We start from the raw sequence: 27,563 nt of genomic DNA, 5'->3' as shown, positions 1-27,563 counted from the left end.
TACCGCTACCGCTACCTCCCGGCCTCCCGCTACCGCTACCTCCCAGCGCTACCGCTACCTCCCGGCGCTACCGCTACCGCATCTCTTAAGGCAGCACCTCCCGGCGCTACCGCTACCGCTACCTCCCGGCGCTACCGCTACCTCCCAGCGCTACCGCTACCTCCCGGCGCTACCGCTACCTCCCGGCGCTACCGCTACCTCCCGGCGCTACCGCTACCGCTACCTCCCGGCCTCCCGGCGCTACCGCTACCTCCCGGCGCTACCGCTACCTCCCGGCCTCCCGGCGCTACCGCTACCTCCCGGCCTCCCGGCCTCCCGGCGCTACCGCTACCTCCCGGCGCTACCGCTACCTCCCGGCGCTACCGCTACCTCCCGGCCTCCCGGCGCTACCGCTACCTCCCGGCCTCCCGGCGCTACCGCTACCTCCCGGGCGCTACCGCTACCTCCAGGCCTCCCGTGCGCTACCGCTACCTCCAGGCACTCCCGGCGCTACCCGCTACCTCCAGGCCTCCCGGCGCTACCGCTACCTCCAGGCCTCCCGGCGCTACCGCTACCTCCAGGCCTCCCGGCGCTACCGCTACCTCCAGGCCTCCCGGCGCTACCGCTACCTCCAGGCCTCCCGGCGCTACCGCTACCTCCAGGCCTCCCGGCGCTACCGCTACCTCCCGGCGCTACCGCTACCTCCCGGCGCTACCGCTACCTCCTGGCGTATTGCACAAGTTGACTACAGGTATTAACTTAAAAAAGTAGCAAAAAATATTCAAATGTATTGATTTTTTTTTTTTTATAAATAGTTGCCGTATTGAAAGAAAGAACAAACATCCCGTGACTTTTCCCAAATAAATCTAATTTTATTCATCACGTACACGTGTTTGGCAGGTGTTAATGCGAGTGTAGTGAAATGCTTGTGCTTCTAGTTCTGACAGTGCAGTAATATCTAACAATTCCACAACAGAAACCCAATACACACACATCTAAGTAAAGGAATTAAGAATATATAAATATTTGAACCCTACTGGGCTTAACATGTCAACGATATAAAAACTCTTATTACACAGAACTATATAAACACAACATGTAAAGTGTTGGTCCCATGTTTCATGAGAAATTAAAGATCCCAGAAATGTTCCATATGAACAAAAAGCTTATTTCTCTCAAATGTTTTGCACAAATTTGTTGTTTTGCACAATGTTTTCTCCATTGCCAAAATAATCCATCCACCTGACAGGTGTGGCCTATCAAGAAGCTGATTAAACAGCATGATCATTACACAGGTGCACCTTGTGCTGAGGACAATAAAAAGGCCACTTTAAAAAATGTTTTGGCAGTTTTGTCACACAACACAATGCCACAGATATCTCAAGTTTTGAGGGAGCGTACAATTGGCATGCTGACTGCAGGAATGTCCACCAGAGCTGTTGTCAGATAATTTAAATGTTCATTTCTCTACCATATGCCAGCCTCCGCCGTTTTCGAGAACAGACCGTGTGTATGGCATCGTGTGGTCGAGCGGGTTAGTTGATGTCAACGTTGTGAACAGAGTGCAACATGGGATACGGACAACAAAACACAATTACATTTTATCGATGGAAATTTGAATCTAACAGAAATACAGTGACGAGGTCCTGAGGCCCATTTTATTTAGGTATCTGTGACCAACAAATGCATATCTGTATTCCCAGTCATGTGAAATTCATAGATTTAGGACCAAATGAATTTATTTAAAATGGACTGATTTCCTCATATGAAAATGTAACTCAGTAAAAATCTTTGAAAATGTTGTTTGGACAAAACGCACCACAGAAGAAGAGCGGAGCTGGGAACGCTTAACGCACCACAGAAGAAGAGCGGAGCTGGGAACGCTTAACGGGCTGAGTCACTCTGTTACCATGGCACCACGTCCACTGGTCAGCGCTCACACAGCCTTAGATTAATAGGAGGGGAACAAGATACACGCTGTACCAACACACACACACACACACACAGTACCAACACACACACACGCTGTACCAACACACACACACACAGTACCAACACACACACACACAGTACCAACACACACACACACACACACAGTACCAACACACACACACACTCTGTACCACCACACAATCACACACACTGTACCAACACACACACACACACACACACACACACACACACTGTACCACCACACACGGCACCAACACTTTCTCACACACACACCATCCTCTCCTCACGCCCCCACACACAGCAGCTGTCACACACAGAGGGCTGGGCTTGTTAGGGAGGGTGGCGTGTGTGTGTGTGTGTGTGTGTGTGTGTGTGTGTGTGTGTGTGTGTGTCATGGCATGTTAAAATACCCAGGGTCTGACGTCACTCTATATAAACAAACAGCTCTACCTCTAAACCCAATAAGACACACAGCTCTATGGTAAAATTTCACCAGAGATTAAATATCCTTCATTCTGGAGAGGAAGAGGAGAAGGTGAGACACCAGAGATTAAATATCCTTCATTCTGGAGAGGAGAGGAAGAGGAGAAGGCGAGACACCAGAGATTAAATATCCTTCATTCTGGAGAGGAAGAGGAGAAGGTGAGTCACCAGAGATTAAATATCCTTCATTCTGGAGAGGAGAGGAGAAGGTGAGTCACCAGAGATTAAATATCCTTCATTCTGGAGAGGAGAGGAGAAGGTGAGACACCAGAGATTAAATATCCTTCATTCTGGAGAGGAGAGGAAGAGGAGAAGGTGAGTCACCAGAGATTAAATATCCTTCATTCTGGAGAGGAGAGGAGAAGGTGAGACACCAGAGATTAAATATCCTTCATTCTGGAGAGGAAGAGGAGAAGGTGAGTCACCAGAGATTAAATATCCTTCATTCTGGAGAGGAGAGGAGAAGGTGAGACACCAGAGATTAAATATCCTTCATTCTGGAGAGGAGAGGAGAAGGTGAGACACCAGAGATTAAATATCCTTCATTCTGGAGAGGAAGAGGAGAAGGTGAGTCACCAGAGATTAAATATCCTTCATTCTGAACAAAATGGCTCCTCTCCTGGAAAAGCATTTCAACTGCCAAGCTGCTTTGCAACACAAACCCACCTCGTCTCCAATCCCTCACAGCTACAAACCACACAAGTGTTTTGACATGGTTGTGGAGCTGAGAAATCAGATCACTTCTGATGACCAGCAAGAACACACACACACACACACACACACACGTTACATAGGACAGTACTTTGACCCAGTACAACAGAACTACGTTACATAGGACAGTACTTCTACCCAGTACAACGTTATATAGGACAGTACTTCTACCCAGTACAACAGCCTCTCGCTAGGCGCTAAACAACAACAGCCTCTCGCTAGGTGCTAAACAACAACAGCCTCTCGCTAGGTGCTAAACAACAACAGCCTCTCGCTAGGTGCTAAACAACAACAGCCTCTCGCTAGGTGCTAAACAACAACAGCCTCTCGCTAGGTGCTAAACAACAACAGCCTCTCGCTAGGTGCTAAACAACAACAGCCTCTCGCTAGGTGCTAAACAACAACAGCCTCTCGCTAGGTGCTAAACAACAACAGCCTCTCGCTAGGTGCTAAACAACAACAGCCTCTCGCTAGGTGCTAAACAACAACAGCCTCTCGCTAGGTGCTAAACAACAACAGCCTCTCGCTAGGTGCTAAACAACAACAGCCTCTCGCTAGGTGCTAAACAACAACAGCCTCTCGCTAGGTGCTAAACAACAACAGCCTCTCGCTAGGTGCTGCTAAACAACAGCCTCTCGCTAGGTGCTGCTAAACAGCCTCTCGCTAGGTGCTGCTAAACAGCCTCTCGCTAGGTGCTGCTAAACAGCCTCTCGCTAGGTGCTGCTAAACAGCCTCTCGCTAGGTGCTGCTAAACAGCCTCTCGCTAGGTGCTGCTAAACAGCCTCTCGCTAGGTGCTGCTAAACAGCCTCTCGCTAGGTGCTAAACAGCCTCTCGCTAGGTGCTAAACAGCCTCTCGCTAGGTGCTAAACAGCCTCTCGCTAGGTGCTAAACAGCCTCTCGCTAGGTGCTAAACAGCCTCTCGCTAGGTGCTAAACAGCCTCTCGCTAGGTGCTAAACAGCCTCTCGCTAGGTGCTAAACAGCCTCTCGCTAGGTGCTAAACAGCCTCTCGCTAGGTGCTAAACAACAACAGCCTCTCGCTAGGTGCTAAACAACAACAGCCTCTTGCTAGGTGCTAAACAACAACAGCCTCTCGCTAGGTGCTAAACAACAACAGCCTCTTGCTAGGTGCTAAACAACAACAGCCTCTTGCTAGGTGCTAAACAACAACAGCCTCTTGCTAGGTGCTAAACAACAACAGCCTCTTGCTAGGTGCTAAACAACAACAGCCTCTTGCTAGGTGCTAAACAACAACAGCCTCTTGCTAGGTGCTAAAACAACAACAGCCTCTTGCTAGGTGCTAAACAACAACAGCCTCTTGCTAGGTGCTAAACAACAACAGCCTCTTGCTAGGTGCTAAACAACAACAGCCTCTTGCTAGGTGCTAAACAACAACAGCCTCTTGCTAGGTGCTAAACAACAACAGCCTCTTGCTAGGCGCTAAACAACAACAGCCTCTTGCTAGGCGCTAAACAACAACAGCCTCTTGCTAGGCGCTAAACAACAACAGCCTCTTGCTAGGCGCTAAACAACAACAGCCTCTTGCTAGGCGCTAAACAACAACAGCCTCTTGCTAGGCGCTAAACAACAACGGCCTCTTGCTAGGCGCTAAACAACAGTCTCTTGCTAGGTGCTAAACAACAGTCTCTTGCTAGGTGCTAAACAACAACAGCCTCTCGCTAGGGACTAAACAACAACAGCCTCTCGCTAGGGACTAAACAACAACAGCCTCTCGCTAGGGGCTAAACAACAACAGCCTCTCGCTAGGGGCTAAACAACAACAGCCTCTCGCTAGGGGCTAAACAACAACAGCCTCTCGCTAGGGGCTAAACAACAACAGCCTCTCGCTAGGGGCTAAACAACAACAGCCTCTCGCTAGGTGCTAAACAGCCTCTCGCTAGGGGCTAAACAACAGCCTCTCGCAGAACCCCGATCTGTCATCTGTTAAGATTTCTACATTTGTTACATTGCTGACTTTGCTCACTGCTCCAATGTCGATACAATGTATAATTTCATCTGTTATAACCAAGAGACCAGACCAGTCTGAGTCGACTTTATGTTGTTACAATGTATCATTTCATCTGTTATAACCAAGAGACCAGACTAGTCTGAGTCGACTTTTACAAGTTCGCTGTCATGCAGCCTCTGAGTGTCAGAGAGGGACAATGGAGCACTGCTTCACGACAGGCGTGCTTGCAGCTTTACAGCAAAGAAAACGGCTTGTCTCTAACCTAAAGGGTTATATAAACACGACCCACGTTACAGGAGGTCTGGTCTCCAGCCTAAAGGGTTATATAAACACAACCCACGTTACCAGAGGTCTGGTCTCCAGCCTAAAGGGTTATATAAATACGACCCACGTTACCAGAGGTCTGGTCTCCAGCCTAAAGGGTTATATAAATACGACCCACGTTACCAGAGGTCTGGTCTCTAGCCTAAAGGGTTATATAAATACGACCCACGTTACCAGAGGGTCTTTTGTCCCTTTCTAGCGGGATTCAATTCGTACAACGTTGCAGTCCCGCCGCAACACTAACATTGACAAAGTAAAAAAAAGAAAGAAGCCTGTACAGAATACAAATATTCTAAAACATGCAGCCTGTTAGCAACAAGGCACTAAATTAATACTGTGAAAAATGTGACAAAGCAGCTACATTTTTGTCCTGAATACAAAGTGTTGTGTTTGGGGCAAATACAATACAATACATTACGAAGTACCACTTTTCATATGTTTAAGCATAGTGGTAGCTGCATCATGTTATGGGTATGCTTGTCATCTTTAAGGACTAGGGAGTTTTTCAGGATAAAAAATAAGTAAGCAAAATGGAGTTAAGCACAGGAACAATCCTAGAGGAAAACCTGGTTCAGTCTGCTTTCCAACAGACACTGGGAGATGAATTCACCTTTCAGCAGGACAATAACCTAAAACACAAAGCCAAATCTACACTGGAGTTGCTTTCCAAGAAGACAGTGAATGTTCCTGAGTGGCCGAGTTACAGTTTGGACTTAAATCCGCTTGAAAATCTACGGCAAGACCTGAAAAATGGTTGTCTAGACACAAGGTGCATTGGCCAGTTCATTGACCACTTTAGCTTGCTTATATAGAGCAGGTTCTGTTTGCTGAAATGGATGGTTGTCTAGACACAAGGTGCATTGGCCAGTTCATTGACCCCTTTAGCTTGCTTATATAGAGCAGGTTCTGTTTGCTGAAAAGGATGTGAGAAGGCAAGGTTTGTAACGTGGCCCTGAGAGCTCCCCCCCCAAACTGAAATCCCTATTCCTCTAAACCACAGAGAAACATACCTACCACTCAGAGACCCACAGCTAGAAACATACCTACCACTCAGAGACCCACAGCTAGAAACATACCTACCACTCAGAGACCCACAGCTAGAAACATACCTACCACTCAGAGAACGGACCCACAGCTAGAAACATACCTACCACTCAGAGAACGGACCCACAGCTAGAAACATACCTACCACTCAGAGAACGGACCCACAGCTAGAAACATACCTACCACTCAGAGACCCATATCCACAGCTAGAAACATACCTACCACTCAGAGACCCATATCCACAGCTAGAAACATGCCTACCACTCAGAGAACGGACCCACAGCTAGAAACATACCTACCACTCAGAGACCCATATCCACAGCTAGAAACATACCTACCACTCAGAGAACGGACCTACAGCTAGAAACATACCTACCACTCAGAGACCCATATCCACAGCTAGAAACATACCTACCACTCAGAGAATGAACCCACAGCTAGAAACATACCTACCACTCAGAGAACGAACCCACAGCTAGAAACATACCTACCACTCAGAGAACGGACCCATATCCACAGCTAGAAACATACCTACCACTCAGAGAATGAACCCACAGCTAGAAACATACCTACCACTCAGAGACCCATATCCACAGCTAGAAACATACCTACCACTCAGAGAATGAACCCATATCCACAGCTAGAAACATGCCTACCACTCAGAGAATGAACCCACAGCTAGAAACATACCTACAACTCAGAGACCCATATCCACAGCTAGAAACATACCTACCACTCAGAGAACGGACCCACAGCTAGAAACATACCTACCACTCAGAACAGACCCATATCCACAGCTAGAAACATACCTACCACTCAGAGAACGGACCCACAGCTAGAAACATACCTACCACTCAGAGAACGGACCCACAGCTAGAAACATACCTACCACTCAGAGAACGAACCCACAGCTAGAAACATACCTACCACTCAGAGAATGGACCCATATCCACAGCTAGAAACATACCTACCACTCAGAGAACGAACCCACAGCTAGAAACATACCTACCACTCAGAGACCCATATTCACAGCTAGAAACATACCTACCACTCAGAGACCCATATCCACAGCTAGAAACATACCTACCACTCAGAGACCCATATCCACAGCTAGAAACATACCTACCACTCAGAGACCCATATCCACAGCTAGAAACATACCTACCACTCAGAGACCCATATCCACAGCTAGAAACATACCTACCACTCAGAGAACTAACCCATATCCACAGCTAGAAACATACCTACCACTCAGAGACCCATATCCACAGCTAGAAACATACCTACCACTCAGAGAACGAACCCATATCCACAGCTAGAAACATACCTACCACTCAGAGAATGGACCCATATCCACAGCTAGAAACATACCTACCACTCAGAGACCCATATCCACAGCTAGAAACATACCTACCACTCAGAGAATGGACCCACAGCTAGAAACATACCTACCACTCAGAGAATGGACCCACAGCTAGAAACATACCTACCACTCAGAGAATGGACCCACAGCTAGAAACATACCTACCACTCAGAGACCCATATCCACAGCTAGAAACATACCTACCACTCAGAGAACGGACCCACAGCTGGAAACATACCTACCACTCAGAGAACAGAGCCACAGCTAGAAACATACCTACCAATCAGAGACCAGTATCCACAGCTAGAAACATACCTACCAATCAGAGACCCATATCCACAGCTAGAAACATACCTACCACTCAGAGACCCATATCCACAGCTAGAAACATACCTACCACTCAGACCCATATCCACAGCTGGAAACATACCTACCACTCAGAGAACGAACCCACAGCTAGAAACATACCTACCACTCAGAGACCCATATCCACAGCTAGAAACATGCCTACCACTCAGAGAACGAACCCACAGCTAGAAACATACCTACCACTCAGAGACCCATATCCACAGCTAGAAACATGCCTACCACTCAGAGAACGAACCCACAGCTAGAAACATACCTACCACTCAGAGAATGAACCCATACCCACAGCTAGAAACATACCTACCACTCAGAGACCCATATCCACAGCTAGAAACATACCTACCACTCAGAGAACGGACCCACAGCTAGAAACATACCTACCACTCAGAGAACGGACCCACAGCTAGAAACATACCTACCACTCAGAGAATGGACCCATATCCACAGCTAGAAACATACCTACCACTCAGAGAACGGACCCATATCCACAGCTAGAAACATACCTACCACTCAGAGAACGGACCCATATCCACAGCTAGAAACATGCCTACCACTCAGAGACCCATATCCACAGCTAGAAACATACCTACCACTCAGAGACCCATATCCACAGCTAGAAACATACCTACCACTCAGAGAATGAACCCATACCCACAGCTAGAAACATACCTACCACTCAGAGACCCATATCCACAGCTAGAAACATACCTACCACTCAGAGAACGGACCCACAGCTAGAAACATACCTACCACTCAGAGAATGGACCCATACCCACAGCTAGAAACATACCTACCACTCAGAGAACGGACCCACAGCTAGAAACATACCAACCACTCAGAGAACGGACCCATATCCACAGCTAGAAACATGCCTACCACTCAGAGACCCATATCCACAGCTAGAAACATACCTACCACTCAGAGAACGGACCCACAGCTAGAAACATACCTACCACTCAGAGAACGGACCCACAGCTAGAAACATACCTACCACTCAGAGAATGAACCCATATCCACAGCTAGAAACATACCTACCACTCAGAGAATGGACCCATACCCACAGCTAGAAACATACCTACCACTCAGAGAACGGACCCATATCCACAGCTAGAAACATACCTACCACTCAGAGAATGGACCCATATCCACAGCTAGAAACATACCTACCACTCAGAGACCCATATCCACAGCTAGAAACATACCTACCACTCAGAGACCTATATCCACAGCTAGAAACATACCTACCACTCAGAGAATGAACCCATATCCACAGCTAGAAACATACCTACCACTCAGAGCTACCTCCCGGCGCTCCCGCTGCTACCTCACGGCGCTCCCGCTGCTACCTCACGGCGCTACCGCTACCGCCACCTCCCGGCGCTACCTCCCGGCGCTACCGCTACCTCCCGGCGCTACCGCTACCGCTACCTCCCGGCGCTACCGCTACCGCTACCTCCCGGCGCTACCGCTACCGCCCGGCGCTACCGCCCGGCGCTACCGCCCGGCGCTACCGGCGCTACCGCCCGGCGCTCCCGGCGCTACCGCCCGGCGCTCCCGGCGCTACCGCCACCTCCCGGCGCTCCCGCTGCTACCTCCCGGCGCTCTCGCTGCTACCTCCCGGCGCTCTCGCTGCTACCTCCCGGCGCTCCCGCTACCTCCCGGCGCTACCGCTACCTCCCGGCGCTACCGCTACCTCCCGGCGCTACCGCCCGGCGCTACCGCTACCTCCAGGCGCTACCGCTACCTCCAGGCGCTACCGCTACCTCCCGGCGCTACCGCCCGGCGCTACCGCTACCTCCAGGCCTCCCGGCGCTACCGCTACCGCCCGGCGCTACCGCTACCTCCAGACCTCCCGGCGCTACCGCTACCGCCCGGCGCTACCGCTACCTCCCGGCGCTACCGCTACCTCCCGGCGCTACCGCTACCTCCCGGCGCTACCGCTACCTCCCGGCGCTACCGTTACCTCCCGGCGTATTGCACAAGTTGACTACAGGTATTAACTTAAAAAAGTAGCAAAAAATATTCAAATGTATTGATTTTTTTTTTTAAATAAATAGTTGCCGTATTGAAAGAAAAAAAACTAACATCCCGTGACTTTTCCCAAATAAATCTAATTTTATTCATCACGTACACGTGTTTGGCAGATGTTAATGCGAGTGTAGTGAAATGCTTGTGCTTCTAGTTCTGACAGTGCAGTAATATCTAACGATTCCACAACAGAAACCCAATACACACACATCTAAATAAAGGAATTAAGAATATATAAATATTTGAACCCTACTGGGCTTAACATGTCAACGATATAAAAACTCTTATTACACAGAACTATATAAACACAACATGTAAAGTGTTGGTCCCATGTTTCATGAGAAATTAAAGCTCCCAGAAATGTTCCATATGAACAAAAAGCTTATTTCTCTCAAATCTTTTGCACAACTTTGTTGTTTTGCACAATGTTTTCTCCTTTGCCAAAATAATCCATCCACCTGACAGGTGTGGCCTATCAAGAAGCTGATTAAACAGCATGATCATTACACAGGTGCACCTTGTGCTGAGGACAATAAAAAGGCCACTTTAAAAAATGTTTTGGCAGTTTTGTCACACAACACAATGCCACAGATATCTCAAGTTTTGAGGGAGCGTACAATTGGCATGCTGACTGCAGGAATGTCCACCAGAGCTGTTGTCAGATAATTTAAATGTTCATTTCTCTACCATATGCCAGCCTCCGCCGTTTTCGAGAACAGACCGTGTGTATGGCATCGTGTGGTCGAGCGGGTTAGTTGATGTCAACGTTGTGAACAGAGTGCAACATGGGACACGGACAACAAAACACAATTACATTTTATCGATGGAAATTTGAATCTAACAGAAATACAGTGACGAGGTCCTGAGGCCCATTTTATTTAGGTATCTGTGACCAACAAATGCATATCTGTATTCCCAGTCATGTGAAATTCATAGATTTAGGACCAAATGAATTTATTTAAAATTGACTGATTTCCTCATATGAAAATGTAACTCAGTAAAAATCTTTGAAAATGTTGTTTGGACAAAACGCACCACAGAAGAAGAGCGGAGCTGGGAACGCTTAACGCACCACAGAAGAAGAGCGGAGCTGGGAACGCTTAACGCACCACAGAAGAAGAGCGGAGCTGGGAACGCTTAACGCACCACAGAAGAAGAGCGGAGCTGGGAACGCTTAACGCACCACAGAAGAAGAGCGGAGCTGGGAACGCTTAACGCACCACAGAAGAAGAGCGGAGCTGGGAACGCTTAACGCACCACAGAAGAAGAGCGGAGCTGGGAACGCTTAACGCACCACAGAAGAAGAGCGGAGCTGGGAACGCTTAACGCACCACAGAAGAAGAGCGGAGCTGGGAACGCTTAACGCACCACAGAAGAAGAGCGGAGCTGGGAACGCTTAACGCACCACAGAAGAAGAGCGGAGCTGGGAACGCTTAACGCACCACAGAAGAAGAGCGGAGCTGGGAACGCTTAACGCACCACAGAAGAAGAGCGGAGCTGGGAACGCTTAACGCACCACAGAAGAAGAGCGGAGCTGGGAACGCTTAACGGGCCACAGAAGAAGAGCGGAGCTGGGAACGCTTAACGCACCACAGAAGAAGAGCGGAGCTGGGAACGCTTAACGCACCACAGAAGAAGAGCGGAGCTGGGAACGCTTAACGGGCTGAGTCACTCTGTTACCATGGCACCACGTCCACTGGTCAGCGCTCACACAGCCTTAGATTAATAGGAGGGGAACAAGATACACGCTGTACCAACACACACACACACACACACACACACACAGTACCAACACACACACACGCTGTACCAACACACACACACACACACACACACACAGTACCAACACACACACACGCTGTACCAACACACACACACACACACACACACACACTGTACCACCACACAATCACACACACAGTACCAACACACACACACACACACTGTACCAACACACACACACACACACACACACACACACACACACACACAGCCTTAGATTAATAGAGGGGGACAAGACACACACACACTGTACCAACACACACACACACACACTGTACCAACACACACACACACACACACACTGTACCACCACACAATCACACACACACACACACACACACTGTACCAACACACACACTGTACCACCACACACGGCACCAACACTTTCTCACACACACCATCCTCTCCTCACGCCCCCACACACAGCAGCTGTCACACACAGAGGGTTGGGCTTGTTAGGGAGGGTGGTGGTGTGTGTGTGTGTGTCATGGCATGTTAAAATACCCAGGGTCTGACGTCACTCTATTTAAACAAACAGCTCTACCTCTAAACCCAATAAAACACACAGCTCTATGGTAGAATTTCACCAGAAATTAAATATCCTTCATTCTGGAGAGGAGAGGAGAAGGTGAGACACCAGAGATTAAATATCCTTCATTCTGGAGAGGAGAGGAGAAGGTGAGACACCAGAGATTAAATATCCTTCATTCTGAACAAAATGGCTCCTCTCCTGGAAAAGCATTTCAACTGCCAAACTGCGTTGCAACACAAACACACCTCGTCTCCAATCCCCCACAGCTACAAACCACCCACCTCGTCTCCAATCCCCCACAGCTACAAACCACCCACCTCGTCTCCAATCCCCCACAGCTACAAACCACCCACCTCGTCTCCAATCCCCCACAGCTACAAACCACCCACCTCGTCTCCAATCCCTCACAGCTACAAACCACCCACCTCGTCTCCAATCCCCCACAGCTACAAACCACCCACCTCGTCTCCAATCCCCCACAGCTACAAACCACCCACCTCGTCTCCAATCCCTCACAGCTACAAACCACCCACCTCGTCTCCAATCCCCCACAGCTACAAACCACCCACCTCGTCTCCAATCCCCCCACAGCTACAAACCACCCACCTCGTCTCCAATCCCCCACAGCTACAAACCACCCACCTCGTCTCCAATCCCCCACAGCTACAAACCACCCACCTCGTCTCCAATCCCCCACAGCTACAAACCACCCACCTCGTCTCCAATCCCCCACAGCTACAAACCACCCACCTCGTCTCCAATCCCCCACAGCTACAAACCACCCACCTCGTCTCCAATCCCCCACAGCTACAAACCACCCACCTCGTCTCCAATCCCCCACAGCTACAAACCACCCACCTCGTCTCCAATCCCCCACAGCTACAAACCACCCACCTCGTCTCCAATCCCCCACAGCTACAAACCACCCACCTCGTCTCCAATCCCCCACAGCTACAAACCACCCACCTCGTCTCCAATCCCCCACAGCTACAAACCACCCACCTCGTCTCCAATCCCCCACAGCTACAAACCACCCACCTCGTCTCCAATCCCCCACAGCTACAAACCACCCACGTGTTTTGAGATGGTTGTGGAGCTGAGAAATCAGATCACTTCTGATGACCAGCAAGAAAACACAGACACACACACACACACGTAAACACACACACACGTAAACACACACACACGTAAACACACACACGTAAACACTAACACACACACACATTCCCCTACATTACATAGGACAGTACTTCTACCCTGTACAACATAACTACAGACCTTCGACCCAGAACAACAGAACTACGTTACATAGGACAGTACTTCGACCCTAGAATGAACGACATGCATCTTCAAGCGATCTATTGATAGGACGGCCTCTCGCTGGGCGCCAAACAACAGCGGCCTCTCGCTGGGCGCCAAACAACAGCGGCCTCTCGCTAGGGCGCCAAACAACAGCGGCCTCTCGCTAGGGCGCCAAACAACAGCGGCCTCTCGCTAGGGCGCCAAACAACAGCGGCCTCTCGCTAGGGCGCCAAACAACAGCGGCCTCTCGCTAGGGCGCCAAAACAACAGCGGCCTCTCGCTAGGGCGCCAAACAACAGCGGCCTCTCGCTAGGGCGCCAAACAACAGCGGCCTCTCGCTAGGGCGCCAAACAACAGCGGCCTCTCGCTAGGGCGCCAAACAACAGCGGCCTCTCGCTAGGGCGCCAAACAACAGCGGCCTCTCGCTAGGGCGCCAAACAACAGCGGCCTCTCGCTAGGGCGCCAAACAACAGCGGCCTCTCGCTAGGGCGCCAAACAACAGCGGCCTCTCGCTAGGGCGCCAAACAACAGCGGCCTCTCGCTAGGGCGCCAAACAACAGCGGCCTCTCGCTAGGGCGCCAAACAACAGCGGCCTCTCGCTAGGGCGCCAAACAACAGCGGCCTCTCGCTAGGCGCCAAACAACAGCGGCCTCTCGCTAGGCGCCAAACAACAGCGGCCTCTCGCTAGGCGCTAAACAACAACAGCCTCTCGCTAGGCGCTAAACAACAACAGCCTCTCGCTAGGCGCTAAACAACAACAGCCTCTCGCTAGGCGCTAAACAACGGCCTCTCGCTAGGCGCTAAACAACGGCCTCTCGCTAGGCGCTAAACAACAGCCTCTCGCTAGGCGCTAAACAACAGCCTCTCGCTAGGCGCTAAACAACAGCCTCTCGCTAGGCGCTAAACAACAGCCTCTCGCTAGGCGCTAAACAACAGCCTCTCGCTAGGCGCTAAACAACAGCCTCTCGCAGAACCCTGATGTGTCATCTGTTGTTAAGATTTCTACATTTGTTACATTGCTGACTTTGCTCACTGATCCAATGTTGATACAATGTATCCTTTCAACTGTAACCAAGAGCACAGACCAGTCTGAGTCGACTTTTACAAGTTCGCTGTCATGCAGCCTCCGAGTGTCAGAGAGGGACAATGGAGCACTGCTTCACGACAGGCGTGCTTGCAGCTTTACAGCAAAGAAAACGGCTTGTCTCTAGCCTAAAGGGTTATATAAATACAACCCACGTTACCAGAGGTCTGGTCTCCAGCCTAAAGGGTTATATAAACACAACCCACGTTACCAGAGGTCTGGTCTCCAGCCTAAAGGGTTATATAAATACGACCCACGTTACAAGAGGTCTGGTCTCCAGCCTAAAGGGTTATATAAACACAACCCACGTTACCAGAGGTCTGGTCTCCAGCCTAAAGGGTTATATAAATACGACCCACGTTACAAGAGGTCTGGTCTCCAGCCTAAAGGGTTATGTAAATACGACCCACGTTACCAGAGGTCTGGTCTCCAGCCTAAAGGGTTATGTAAATACAACCCACGTTACCAGAGGTCTGGTCTCCAGCCTAAAGGGTTATATAAATACGACCCACGTTACCAGAGGTCTGGTCTCCAGCCTAAAGGGTTATGTAAATACAACCCACGTTACCAGAGGTCTGGTCTCCAGCCTAAAGGGTTATGTAAATACAACCCACGTTACCAGAGGTCTGGTCTCCAGCCTAAAGGGTTATATAAATACGACCCACGTTACCAGAGGTCTGGTCTCCAGCCTAAAGGGTTATATAAATACGACCCACGTTACCAGAGGTCTGGTCTCCAGCCTAAAGGGTTATGTAAATACAACCCACGTTACCAGAGGTCTGGTCTCCAGCCTAAAGGGTTATGTAAATACAACCCACGTTACCAGAGGTCTGGTCTCCAGCCTAAAGGGTTATATAAATACGACCCACGTTACCAGAGGTCTGGTCTCCAGCCTAAAGGGTTATATAAACACGACCCACGTTACCAGAGGTCTGGTCTCCAGCCTAAAGGGTTATATAAATACGACCCACGTTACCAGAGGTCTGGTCTCTAGCCTAAAGGGTTATATAAATACGACCCACGTTACCAGAGGGTCTTTTTTCCCTTTCTAGCGGGATTCAATTCGTACAACGTCGCAGTCCCGCCGCAACACTAACATTGACAAAGTAAAAGAAAGAAAGAAGGCTGTACAGAATACAAATATTCTAAAACATGCAGCCTGTTAGCAACAAGGCACTAAATTAATACTGTGAAAAATGTGACAAAGCAGCTACATTTTTGTCCTGAATACAAAGTGTTGTGTTTGGGGCAAATCCAATACAATACATTACGAAGTACCACTTTCCATATGTTTAAGCATAGTGGTAGCTGCATCATGTTATGGGTATGCTTGTCATCTTTAAGGACTAGGGAGTTTTTCAGGATAAAAAATAAGTAAGCAAAATGGAGTTAAGCACAGGAACAATCCTAGAGGAAAACCTGGTTCAGTCTGCTTTCCAACAGACACTGGGAGATGAATTCACCTTTCAGCAGGACAATAACCTAAAACACAAAGCCAAATCTACACTGGAGTTGCTTTCCAAGAAGACAGTGAATGTTCCTGAGTGGCCGAGTTACAGTTTGGACTTAAATCCGCTTGAAAATCTACGGCCAGACCTGAAAAATGGTTGTCTAGACACAAGGTGCATTGGCCAGTTCATTGACCACTTTAGCTTGCTTATATAGAGCAGGTTCTGTTTGCTGAAATGGCCCTGAGAGCTCCACCCCCAAACTGGAATCCCTATTCCTCTAAACCACAGAGAAACATACCTACCACTCAGAGACCCACAGCTAGAAACATACCTACCACTCAGAGAACGGACCCACAGCTAGAAACATACCTACCACTCAGAGAACGGACCCACAGCTAGAAACATACCTACCCATCAGAGAACGGACCCACAGCTAGAAACATACCTACCACTCAGAGAACGGACCCATATCCACAGCTAGAAACATACCTACCACTCAGAGACCCATATCCACAGCTAGAAACATACCTACCACTCAAAGACCCATATCCACAGCTAGAAACATGCCTACCACTCAGAGAATGAACCCACAGCTAGAAACATACCTACCACTCAGAGAACGGACCCATATCCACAGCTAGAAACATATCTACCACTCAGAGACCCATATCCACAGCTAGAAACATGCCTACCACTCAGAGAATGAACCCATAGCTAGAAACATACCTACCACTCAGAGACCCATATCCACAGCTAGAAACACACTTACCACTCAGAGAATGAACCCATATCCACAGCTAGAAACATACCTACCACTCAGAGAACGGACCCACAGCTAGAAACATACCTACCACTCAGAACAGACCCATATCCACAGCTAGAAACATACCTACCACTCAGAGAACGGACCCACAGCTAGAAACATACCTACCACTCAGAGACCCCATATCCACAGCTAGAAACATGCCTACCACTCAGAGACCCATATCCACAACTAGAAACATACCTACCACTCAGAGACCCATATCCACAGCTAGAAACATACCTACCACTCAGAGAACGGACCCATATCCACAGCTAGAAACATGCCTACCACTCAGAGAATGAACCCATACCCACAGCTAGAAACATACCTACCACTCAGAGACCCATATCCACAGCTAGAAACATACCTACCACTCAGAGAACGGACCCATATCCACAGCTAGAAACATACCTACCACTCAGAGAACGGACCCACAGCTAGAAACATACCTACCACTCAGAGACCCATATCCACAGCTAGAAACATACCTACCAATCAGAGAATGAACCCATAGCTAGAAACATACCTACCACTCAGAGACCCATATCCACAGCTAGAAACATACCTACCACTCAGAGAATGGACGCATATCCACAGCTAGAAACATACCTACCACTCAGAACAGACCCATATCCACAGCTAGAAACATACCTACCACTCAGAGACCCATATCCACAGCTAGAAACATACCTACCACTCAGAGACCCATATCCACAGCTAGAAACATACCTACCACTCAGAGACCCATATCCACAACTAGAAACATACCTACCACTCAGAGAACGGACCCATATCCACAGCTAGAAACATACCTACCACTCAGAGACCCATATCCACAGCTAGAAACATACCAACCAATCAGAGAACGGACCCATATCCACAGCTAGAAACATACCTACCACTCAGAGACCCATATCCACAGCTAGAAACATACCTACCACTCAGAGAATGAACCCATAGCTAGAAACATACCTACCACTCAGAGACCCATATCCACAGCTAGAAACATACCTACCACTCAGAGAACCAACCCATATCCACAGCTAGAAACATACCTACCACTCAGAGAACGGACCCACAGCTAGAAACATACCTACCACTCAGAACAGACCCATATCCACAGCTAGAAACATACCTACCACTCAGAGAATGAACCCATACCCACAGCTAGAAACATACCTACCACTCAGAGACCCATATCCACAGCTAGAAACATACCTTCCACTCAGAGACCCATATCCACAGCTAGAAACATACCAACCACTCAGAGAATGAACCCCATATCCACAGCTAGAAACATACCTACCACTCAGAATGGACCCACAGCTAGAAACATACCTACCACTCAGAATGGACCCATATCCACAGCTAGAAACATACCTACCACTCAGAGAATGGACCCATATCCACAGCTAGAAACATACCTACCACTCAGAGACCCATATCCACAGCTAGAAACATACCTACCACTCAGAGACCCATATCCACAGCTAGAAACATACCTACCACTCAGAGAACGGACCCATATCCACAGCTAGAAACATACCTACCACTCAGAGAATGAACCCACAGCTAGAAACATACCTACCACTCAGAGAACGGACCCACAGCTAGAAACATACCTACCACTCAGAGAATGGACCCATATCCACAGCTAGAAACATACCTACCACTCAGCGACCCATATCCACAGCTAGAAACATACCTACCACTCAGAGACCCATATCCACAGCTAGAAACATACCTACCACACAGAGAACGAACCCACAGCTAGAAACATACCTACCACTCAGAGAACGGACCCATATCCACAGCTAGAAACATACCTACCACTCAGAGAACGGACCCACAGCTAGAAACATACCTACCACTCAGAGACCCATATCCACAGCTAGAAACATACCTACCACTCAGAGACCCATATCCACAGCTAGAAACATACCTACCACTCAGAGAACGGACCCATATCCACAGCTAGAAACATACCAACCACTCAGAGAACGGACCCACAGCTGGAAACATACCTACCACTCAGAGAATGAACCCATATCCACAGCTAGAAACATACCTACCACTCAGAGAACGGACCCACAGCTGGAAACATACCTACCACTCAGAGAACAGAGCCACAGCTAGAAACATACCTACCACTCAGAGAACGGACCCATATCCACAGCTAGAAACATACCTACCACTCAGAGAACGGACCCATATCCACAGCTAGAAACATACCAACCACTCAGAGAACGGACCCATATCCACAGCTAGAAACATACCTACCACTCAGAGACCCATATCCACAGCTAGAAACATACCTACCACTCAGAGACCCATATCCACAGCTAGAAACATACCTACCACTCAGAGAACGGACCCACAGCTAGAAACATACCTACCACTCAGAGACCCATATCCACAGCTAGAAACATACCTACCACTCAGAGAACGGACCCACAGCTAGAAACATACCTACCACTCAGAGAACGACCCACAGCTAGAAACATACCTACCACTCAGAGACCCATATCCACAGCTAGAAACATACCTACCACTCAGAGACCCATATCCACAGCTAGAAACATACCAACCACTCAGAGAATGAACCCATATCCACAGCTAGAAACATACCTACCACTCAGAGAACGGACCCACAGCTAGAAACATACCTACCACTCAGAGACCCATATCCACAGCTAGAAACATACCTACCACTCAGAGACCCATATCCACAGCTAGAAACATACCTACCACTCAGAGACCCATATCCACAGCTAGAAACATACCTACCACTCAGAGACCCATATCCACAGCTAGAAACATACCTACCACTCAGAGAATGAACCCACAGCTAGAAACATACCTACCACTCAGAGACCCATATCCACAGCTAGAAACATACCTACCACTCAGAGAATGAACCCATATCCACAGCTAGAAACATACCTACCACTCAGAGACCATATCCACAGCTAGAAACATACCTACCACTCAGACCCATATCCAAGCTAGAAACATAACCTACCACTCAAGAACGGACCCACAGCTAGAAACATACCTACCACTCAGAGACCATATCCACAGCTAGAAACATACCTACCACTCAGAGAATGGACCCTATCCACAGCTAGAAACATACCTACCACTCAGAGACCCATATCCACAGCTAGAAACATACCTACCACTCAAGAATGACCCATATCACACTAGAAACATACCTACCACTCAGAGACCCATATACACAGCTAGAAAAATACCTACACCTCAGAATGGACCCACAGCTAGAAACATAATACCACTCAAGACCATATCCACAGCTAGAAAAATACATACCACCAGAGACCCATATCCACAGCTCGAAACATACCTAACCAACAGAGACCCATATCCAAAGCTATAAACATAACCTACCACTAGAGACCCAGATCCACCAGCTAGAAACATACCTACCACTCAGGAATGAAACCCAAAGCTAGCAACATACCACATCAGGAACCCATAAATCCACAGTAGAACATCCCTACCCACTCATCGGAACATATCCAAAGGCTAGAAAACATACCTACTCACTCAGAGACGGACCCACAGCTAGAAACATACCTACCACTCAGAGACCCCATATCCACAGCTAGAAACATTACCTACCATCGAGAATGGACCCATAATCCACAGCTTTAGAAAACATACCTACGCACTCAGAGACCCATATCCACAGCTAGAAACATACCTACCACTCAGAGAATGGACCCATATCCACAGCTAGAAACATACCTACCACTCAGAGACCCATATCCACAGCTAGAAACATACCTACCACTCAGAATGGACCCACAGCTAGAAACATACCTACCACTCAGAGACCCATATCCACAGCTAGAAACATACCTACCACTCAGAGAACGGACCCACAGCTAGAAACATACCTACCACTCAGAGAATGGACCCATATCCACAGCTAGAAACATACCTACCACTCAGAGACCCATATCCACAGCTAGAAACATACCTACCACTCAGAGAACGGACCCATATCCACAGCTAGAAACATACCTACCACTCAGAGACCCATATCCACAGCTAGAAACATACCTACCACTCAGAGACCCATATCCACAGCTAGAAACATACCAACCACTCTTGCTATTTATTTGGCCCGGTCAGAATCCGCTGCTTGAATACAGAGTAAGTTGTGTTGATTATTTTGTTTTTTGCGTTTCTGTCTTAGCTCCGACGGTATGAATTCTGGGGGTTGATGTCGTCGGCAGCTGCACTGCCGATTCTAGTTGAACAGCGGAGACAATACTGGTTTAACATTTTATCCACAACTCTGTCCCATCGTGAAGATTTATCGAGTTATCTTAGATGAATTCAATACTATTATTGTTGTTGTTGAGGAAGTGCATTCTGGCTACGGCATCTGAAAATGGACAAACGGCCTGTTTTCTTGTTTCCAAGTGAAGGTCTTTTAAGGGAATATGAGAGGAGACTCGTTGGGTTGTCCTAGCAACCAGCTGAACTGAAGCATGCTGGGGCCTTTATGCTGACACCCCAACACACACACACACACCGCAACACACCGCAACACACACCCCGCAACACACACACCCCGCAACACACACACACCGCAACACACACCCCCAACACACACACACACACCCCCCAACACACACACACCCCCCAACACACACACACACACCCCGCAACACACACCCCGCAACACACACACCCCCCACACACACACACACCCCCCCAACACACACACACCCCCCAACACACACAACACACACACACACACACACACCCCCAACACACACCCCCAACACACACACACACACACCCCCAACACACACACACACACACACACACACACACACACCCCCCCAACACACACACCCCCCAACACACACACACACACACACACCCCCAACACACACACACACACACACCCCCAACACACACCCCCCAACACACACACACACACCCCCAACACACACCCCCAACACACACACACACACACACCCCCAACACACACCCCCCAACACACACACACATCTCCAAAACACACACATCTCCAACACACACATCTCCAACACACACACACACACACCCCCAACACACACACACCCCTCAACACACACACACACACACACACACACACACACACCCACCCCCCCAACACACACACACACACACCCACCCCCAACCCCCAACCCCAACACACACACACACACACCCCCAAACACACACACACCCCCAACACACACACACACACACACACACACACACCCCAACACACACACCCCCTCAACACACACACACACACACACACACACACACACCCACCCCCCAACACCACACACACACACCCACCCCCACCCCCAACCCCAACACACACACACACACACACCCCCAACACACACAACACCCCCAAACACACACACACACACACACACACACACACACACCCCAACACACACACACACACACAACACACACACCCCCAACACACACACACACACACATCTCCAACACACACATCTCCAACACACACATCTCCAACACACACACACAACCCAACACACACACACACACCCCCAACACACACACACACACCCCCCCAACACACACACACACACACACACACCCCGCAACACACACACCCCCCAACACACACACACACACACCCCAACACACACACACACCCCAACACACACACACCCCCCCCAACACACACACACACCCCCAACACACACACACACCCACCCAACACACACACACCCCCCCCCAACCACACACACACACCCCCAACACACACACACCCCCCCCCCAACACACACACACCCCCCCCCCCCAACACACACACACCCCCCCCAACACACACACACACACCCCAACACACACACACACACACACACCCCCAACACACACCCCCAACACACACACACACACCCCCAACACACACCCCCCAACACACACACACACACACACATCTCCAAAACACACACATCTCCAACACACACACACCCCAACAAACCCCAACACACACACACACACAACCCCAACACACAACCCCAACACACACACACACACACCCAACACACACACACACACACACACACCCCCTCAACACACCCACCCCCCCAACACACACACACACACCCAACCCCCAACCCCAACACACACACACACACACCCCCAACACACACACCCCCAACACACACACACACACACACACACACCCAACCCCAACACACACACACAACACACACACATCTCCAACACACGCATCTCCAACACACACACACACACCCAACACACACACACACACCCAACACACACACACACACACACCCCCAACACACACACACACACACCCCCAACACATACACACACACACCCCCAACACACACACACACACCCAACCCCAACACACACACACACACAACCCACACACACACCCAACACACACACACACCCAACCCACACACACACCCAACCCACACACACACCCAACCCACACCCAACACACACCCAACCCCCACACACACACACCCAACCCCCACACACACACACCCAACCCCAACACACACACACACCCAACCCCAACACACACACACCCAACCCCAACACACACACACCCAACCCCAACACACACACACCCAACCCCAACACACACACACCCAACCCCAACACACACACACCCAACCCCAACACACACACACCCAACCCCAACACACACACACACACACACACACACACACACACACACTGCTGCTACTGTTTATCATCTATCCTGTTGCTTGGTCACTTTACCCCTTTACCTATATGTACATAGCTACCTCAATTACCTCGTACCCCTGCACATCCACTCGGTAATCTCTGTATATCAAATGTATTTATAAAGCCCTTCTTACATCAGCTGATGTCTCAAAGTGCTGTACAGAAACCCAGCCTAAAACCCGAAAAACAGCAAGCAATGCAGGTGTAGAAGCACGGTGGCTAGGAAAAACTCCCTAGAAAGGCCAGAACCTAGGAAGAAACCTAGAGAGGAACCAGGCTATGAGGGGTGGCTAGGAAAAACTCCCTAGAAAGGCCAGAACCTAGGAAGAAACCTAGAGAGGAACCAGGCTATGAGGGGTGGCTAGGAAAAACTCCCTAGAAAGGGGATATATATATATATATAGCCATGTTATTACCTGGTACTTCCTGTATATAGCCATGTTATTACCTGGTACTTCCTGTATATAGCCATGTTATTACCTGGTACTTCCTGTATATAACCATGTTATTACCTGGTACTTCCTGTATATAGCCATGTTATAACCTGGTACTCCCTGTATATAGCCATGTTATAACCTGGTACTCCCTGTATATAGCCATGTTATAACCTGGTACTCCCTGTATATAGCCATGTTATTACCTGGTACTCCCTGTATATAGCCATGTTATTACCTGGTACTCCCTGTATATAGCCATGTTATTACCTGGTACTTCCTGTATATAGCCATGTTATTACCTGGTACTCCCTGTATATAGCCATGTTATAACCTGGTACTCCCTGTATATAGCCATGTTATTACCTGGTACTCCCTGTATATAGCCATGTTATTACCTGGTACTCCCTGTATATAGCCATGTTATTACCTGGTACTCCCTGTATATAACCATGTTATTACCTGGTACTCCCTGTATATAACCATGTTATTACCTGGTACTCCCTGTATATAGCCATGTTATTACCTGGTACTCCCTGTATATAGCCATGTTATTACCTGGTACTCTCTGTATATAGCCATGTTATTACCTGGTACTCCCTGTATATAGCCATGTTATTACCTGGTACTCCCTGTATATAACCATGTTATTACCTGGTACTCCCAGTATATAGCCATGTTATTACCTGGTACTTCCTGTATATAGCCATGTTATTACCTGGTACTCCCTGTATATAGCCATGTTATTACCTGGTACTCCCTGTATATAGCCATGTTATTACCTGGTACTCCCTGTATATAGCCATGTTATTACCTGGTACGTCCTGTATATAGCCATGTTATTACCTGGTACGTCCTGTATATAGCCATGTTATTACCTGGTACTCCCTGTATATAGCCATGTTATTACCTGGTACTCCCTGTATATAGCCATGTTATTACCTGGTACTCCCTGTATATAGCCATGTTATTACCTGGTACTTCCTGTATATAGCCATGTTATTACCTGGTACTCCCTGTATATAGCCATGTTATTACCTGGTACTTCCTGTATATAGCCATGTTATTACCTGGTACTTCCTGTATATAGCCATGTTATTACCTGGTACTTCCTGTATATAGCCATGTTATTACCTGGTACTTCCTGTATATAGCCATGTTATTACCTGGTACTTCCTGTATATAGCCATGTTATTTTTACTCATTATTGTCATTCGCTGTGTATTTATTCCTCATGTGACTTTTTGTATTTTATCTGGAGAAGGAGAAAGCGTTTCACTGCTAGTCTACACAGGTTGTTTACCGAGCATGTGACAGATAAAATGTGAGTGATTTGACACCTCTGTCTTGTTCCCTACCTGATACGTTTATTCCCACAACTGTTCTGTGAAGTTTCATTACTACATTAACCTACATAAAGCATATATATATATATATATATCTGTGAAGTTCCATTCCATTAACCTACATAAAGCCCATATATATCTGTGAAGTTTCAGTTCTACATTAACCTACAAGCCTATATATCTGTGAAGTGTCATTACTACATTAACCTACATAAAGCCTATATATATATATATCTGTGAAGTTCCATTCCATTAACCTACATAAAGCCTATATATATATATATATCTGTGAAGTTCCATTCCATTAACCTACATAAAGCCTATATATAAATATATATCTGTGAGTGAAGTCATATCTCCTGTAGCCACTGTGCATTTAACTGTTCTTTACAGAAGGACCAATATGTTTATATTAAAAAGACAGAATAGAGACGTGGTCATTTATAAAGCAGTAAAACAGAACAGCTAGAAACCAGGCCGATAGATAGATAGATAGATAGATAGATAGATAGATAGATAGATAGATAGATAGATAGATAGATAGATAGATAGATAGATAGATAGATAGATAGATAGATAGATAGATAGATAGATAGATAGATAGATAGATAGATAGATACTGTAGAATAGATAGATACTGTAGAATAGATAGATACTGTAGAATAGATAGATAGATAGATAGATAGATAGATAGATAGATAGATAGATAGATAGATAGATAGATAGATAGATAGATAGATAGATAGATAGATAGATAGATAGATAGATAGATAGATACTGTAGAATAGATAGATACTGTAGAATAGATAGATACTGTAGAATAGATAGATACTGTAGAATAGATAGATAGATAGATAGATAGATAGATAGATAGATAGATAGATAGATAGATAGATAGATAGATAGATAGATAGATACTGTAGAATAGATAGATACTGTAGAATAGATAGATACTGTAGAATAGATAGATACTGTAGAATAGATAGATACTGTAGAATAGATAGATAGATAGATAGATAGATAGATAGATAGATAGATAGATAGATAGATAGATAGATAGATAGATAGATAGATAGATACTGTAGAATAGATAGATACTGTAGAATAGATAGATACTGTAGAATAGATAGATAGATAGATAGATAGATAGATAGATAGATAGATAGATAGATACTGTAGAATAGATAGATAGATAGATACTGTAGAATAGATAGATAGATAGATAGATAGATAGATAGATAGATAGATAGATAGATAGATAGATAGATAGATAGATAGATAGATAGATAGATAGATAGAGATAGATACTGTAGAATAGATAGATACTGTAGAATAGATAGATACTGTAGAATAGATAGATACTGTAGAATAGATAGATAGATAGATAGATAGATAGATAGATAGATAGATAGATAGATAGATAGATAGATAGGATACTGTAGAATAGATAGATATATGATAGATATATGATAGATATATGATAGATAGATAGATAGATAGATAGATAGATAGATAGATAGATAGATAGATAGATAGATAGATAGATAGATAGATAGATAGATACTGTAGAATAGATAGATAGATACTGTAGAATAGATAGATAGATAGATAGATAGATAGATAGATAGATAGATAGATAGATAGATAGATAGATAGATAGATAGATAGATAGATACTGTAGAATAGATAGATACTGTAGAATAGATAGATACTGTAGAATAGATAGATACTGTAGAATAGATAGATACTGTAGAATAGATAGATAGATAGATAGATAGATAGATAGATAGGATACTGTAGAATAGATAGATATATGATAGATATATGATAG

At 47.3% G+C, this 27,563-nt stretch overlaps 2 protein-coding genes across 2 annotated transcripts in view; one reads left to right on the top strand and one right to left on the bottom strand.

The window, feature by feature from the left end:
- Positions 1 to 27,563, bottom strand: part of LOC115188882 (trinucleotide repeat-containing gene 18 protein) — a 104,905-nt gene that overhangs the window by 73,866 nt on the left and 3,476 nt on the right. The window lies entirely within an intron of this gene.
- LOC115188894 (uncharacterized) lies at positions 14,880 to 15,980 on the top strand. The gene is made up of 2 exons (XM_029747718.1): positions 14,880 to 15,900; positions 15,952 to 15,980. The coding sequence occupies exons 1-2, from the start codon at positions 14,982 to 14,984 to the stop codon at positions 15,969 to 15,971; spliced, it is 939 nt and encodes a 312-aa protein (XP_029603578.1). The 5' UTR covers positions 14,880 to 14,981; the 3' UTR covers positions 15,972 to 15,980.

The sequence above is a fragment of the Salmo trutta genome, unplaced genomic scaffold, assembly GCF_901001165.1.
Source record: "Salmo trutta unplaced genomic scaffold, fSalTru1.1, whole genome shotgun sequence".
Classification (NCBI taxonomy): domain Eukaryota; kingdom Metazoa; phylum Chordata; class Actinopteri; order Salmoniformes; family Salmonidae; genus Salmo; species Salmo trutta.
Note: the sequence above shows the minus strand (reverse complement) of the source record. Positions and strands in the feature narration are given on the sequence as shown.

Coding starts and splice junctions, on each gene's coding strand:
- LOC115188894 (XM_029747718.1), top strand. CDS start 14,982: ATGGAGCACTGCTTCACGACAGGCGTGCTTGCAGCTTTACAGCAAAGA. Junction 15,901..15,951: donor TACGACCCACGTTACCAGAG/GTCTGGTCTCTA, acceptor ACGTTACCAGAG/GGTCTTTTTTCCCTTTCTAG.